This window comes from Fulmarus glacialis, unplaced genomic scaffold, assembly GCF_000690835.1.
Source record: "Fulmarus glacialis isolate BGI_N327 unplaced genomic scaffold, ASM69083v1 scaffold33065, whole genome shotgun sequence".
Classification (NCBI taxonomy): Eukaryota; Metazoa; Chordata; class Aves; order Procellariiformes; family Procellariidae; genus Fulmarus; species Fulmarus glacialis.
In genome coordinates this window covers 1-979 of record NW_009212883.1, presented here as the reverse complement: position 1 = coordinate 979, position 979 = coordinate 1, and the positions used below count along the sequence as shown (strand labels likewise).

At 64.7% G+C, this 979-nt stretch overlaps 1 protein-coding gene across 1 annotated transcript in view; it reads left to right on the top strand.

The window, feature by feature from the left end:
• The window catches only part of XYLT2 (xylosyltransferase II), a gene marked incomplete at its 5' end in the record, with an annotated part of 6,124 nt that extends 5,153 nt beyond the window's left edge, over positions 1-971 (top strand). The window contains 2 exon segments of the mRNA XM_009578027.1: positions 1-267; positions 629-971. Of these exon segments, the coding sequence (XP_009576322.1) occupies positions 1-267; positions 629-951 (590 nt within the window).
• Between the last annotated feature and the right edge of the window lie 8 nt (positions 972-979).

Below are 979 nucleotides of genomic sequence, written 5' to 3'. Positions count from 1 at the left end.
CGGAGCCGGTGGCCATGCAGAAGTGGTCGCGGGGCCCCAACCTGACAGCCACGGTGGTGTGGATCGACCCCACCTATGTCATTGCCGCATCCTACGACATCACGGTGGATGCCGAGGCAGAGTTCACCCAGTACAAGCCCCCCCTCAGTCGGCCCCTGCGCCCCGGTGTCTGGACTATCCGCCTTCTCCAGTTTTGGGAGCCCCTGGGGGAGAACCAGTTCCTGGTGGTGCCCCAGACCTTCAACCGCAAGCAGCCTCTCAGGAAAGGTGAGGATGCTCTGGAGTTTGGGGCTGGGTGGGGAGGTCTCCCTGTGGGCAGTCCAAGGCGCTTCCCCCTGGTGCTGGCCTCTCTGGGCTGTAGCTGATGACAAGGCAGGCGCCACTGGTGTCCCCTGGCCCGTGTGAGTCTTCAAACCAGGCCCCCAGGCAGCTGTGAAGGGCCCGTTTGTAGGTCAGATCCATCCCTAAGTCCTGCTGCAGCACCTTTCTCCTCAGGCTGGAGGAGGGCTGGGGTTGCAAAGGGACGGGATGCTGAGCCCCGCCGGGAGGGTGGCAGTAGAAAGCGCAGGGTTGTCGGGATGTTGCTGCGCTGCTGATCCCCTCTCTCTTCTCTCCCTGTCCTGCCCAGACGACAGCAACTGGCTGCACGGTGGACCGCCCCGCAATGAGTACATGGAGCAGAGCTTCCAGGGCCTGGGGGGGATCCTCAACCTGCCGCGCTCCGAGGGGGCAGAGGAGGATGCAATGCGGAAGGCGCAGCTGACTGGCAAGGCACTGGAGGACTGGGCGGACAGCGCCATCAACGCGTTCTGGTCTGTGGCGGACATCTGTGTCGGCAGCCCCTCTGCCTGTGCCTCCCTGGAGACCTGCAGTAAAACCTCCTGGAGCTCCCTTTCCCCGGACCCCAAATCAGAACTGGGGCCCGTCAAACCTGACGGGCGGCTGAGGTAGCCGGAACAGCCGGGGGGGGGGGCTTGGG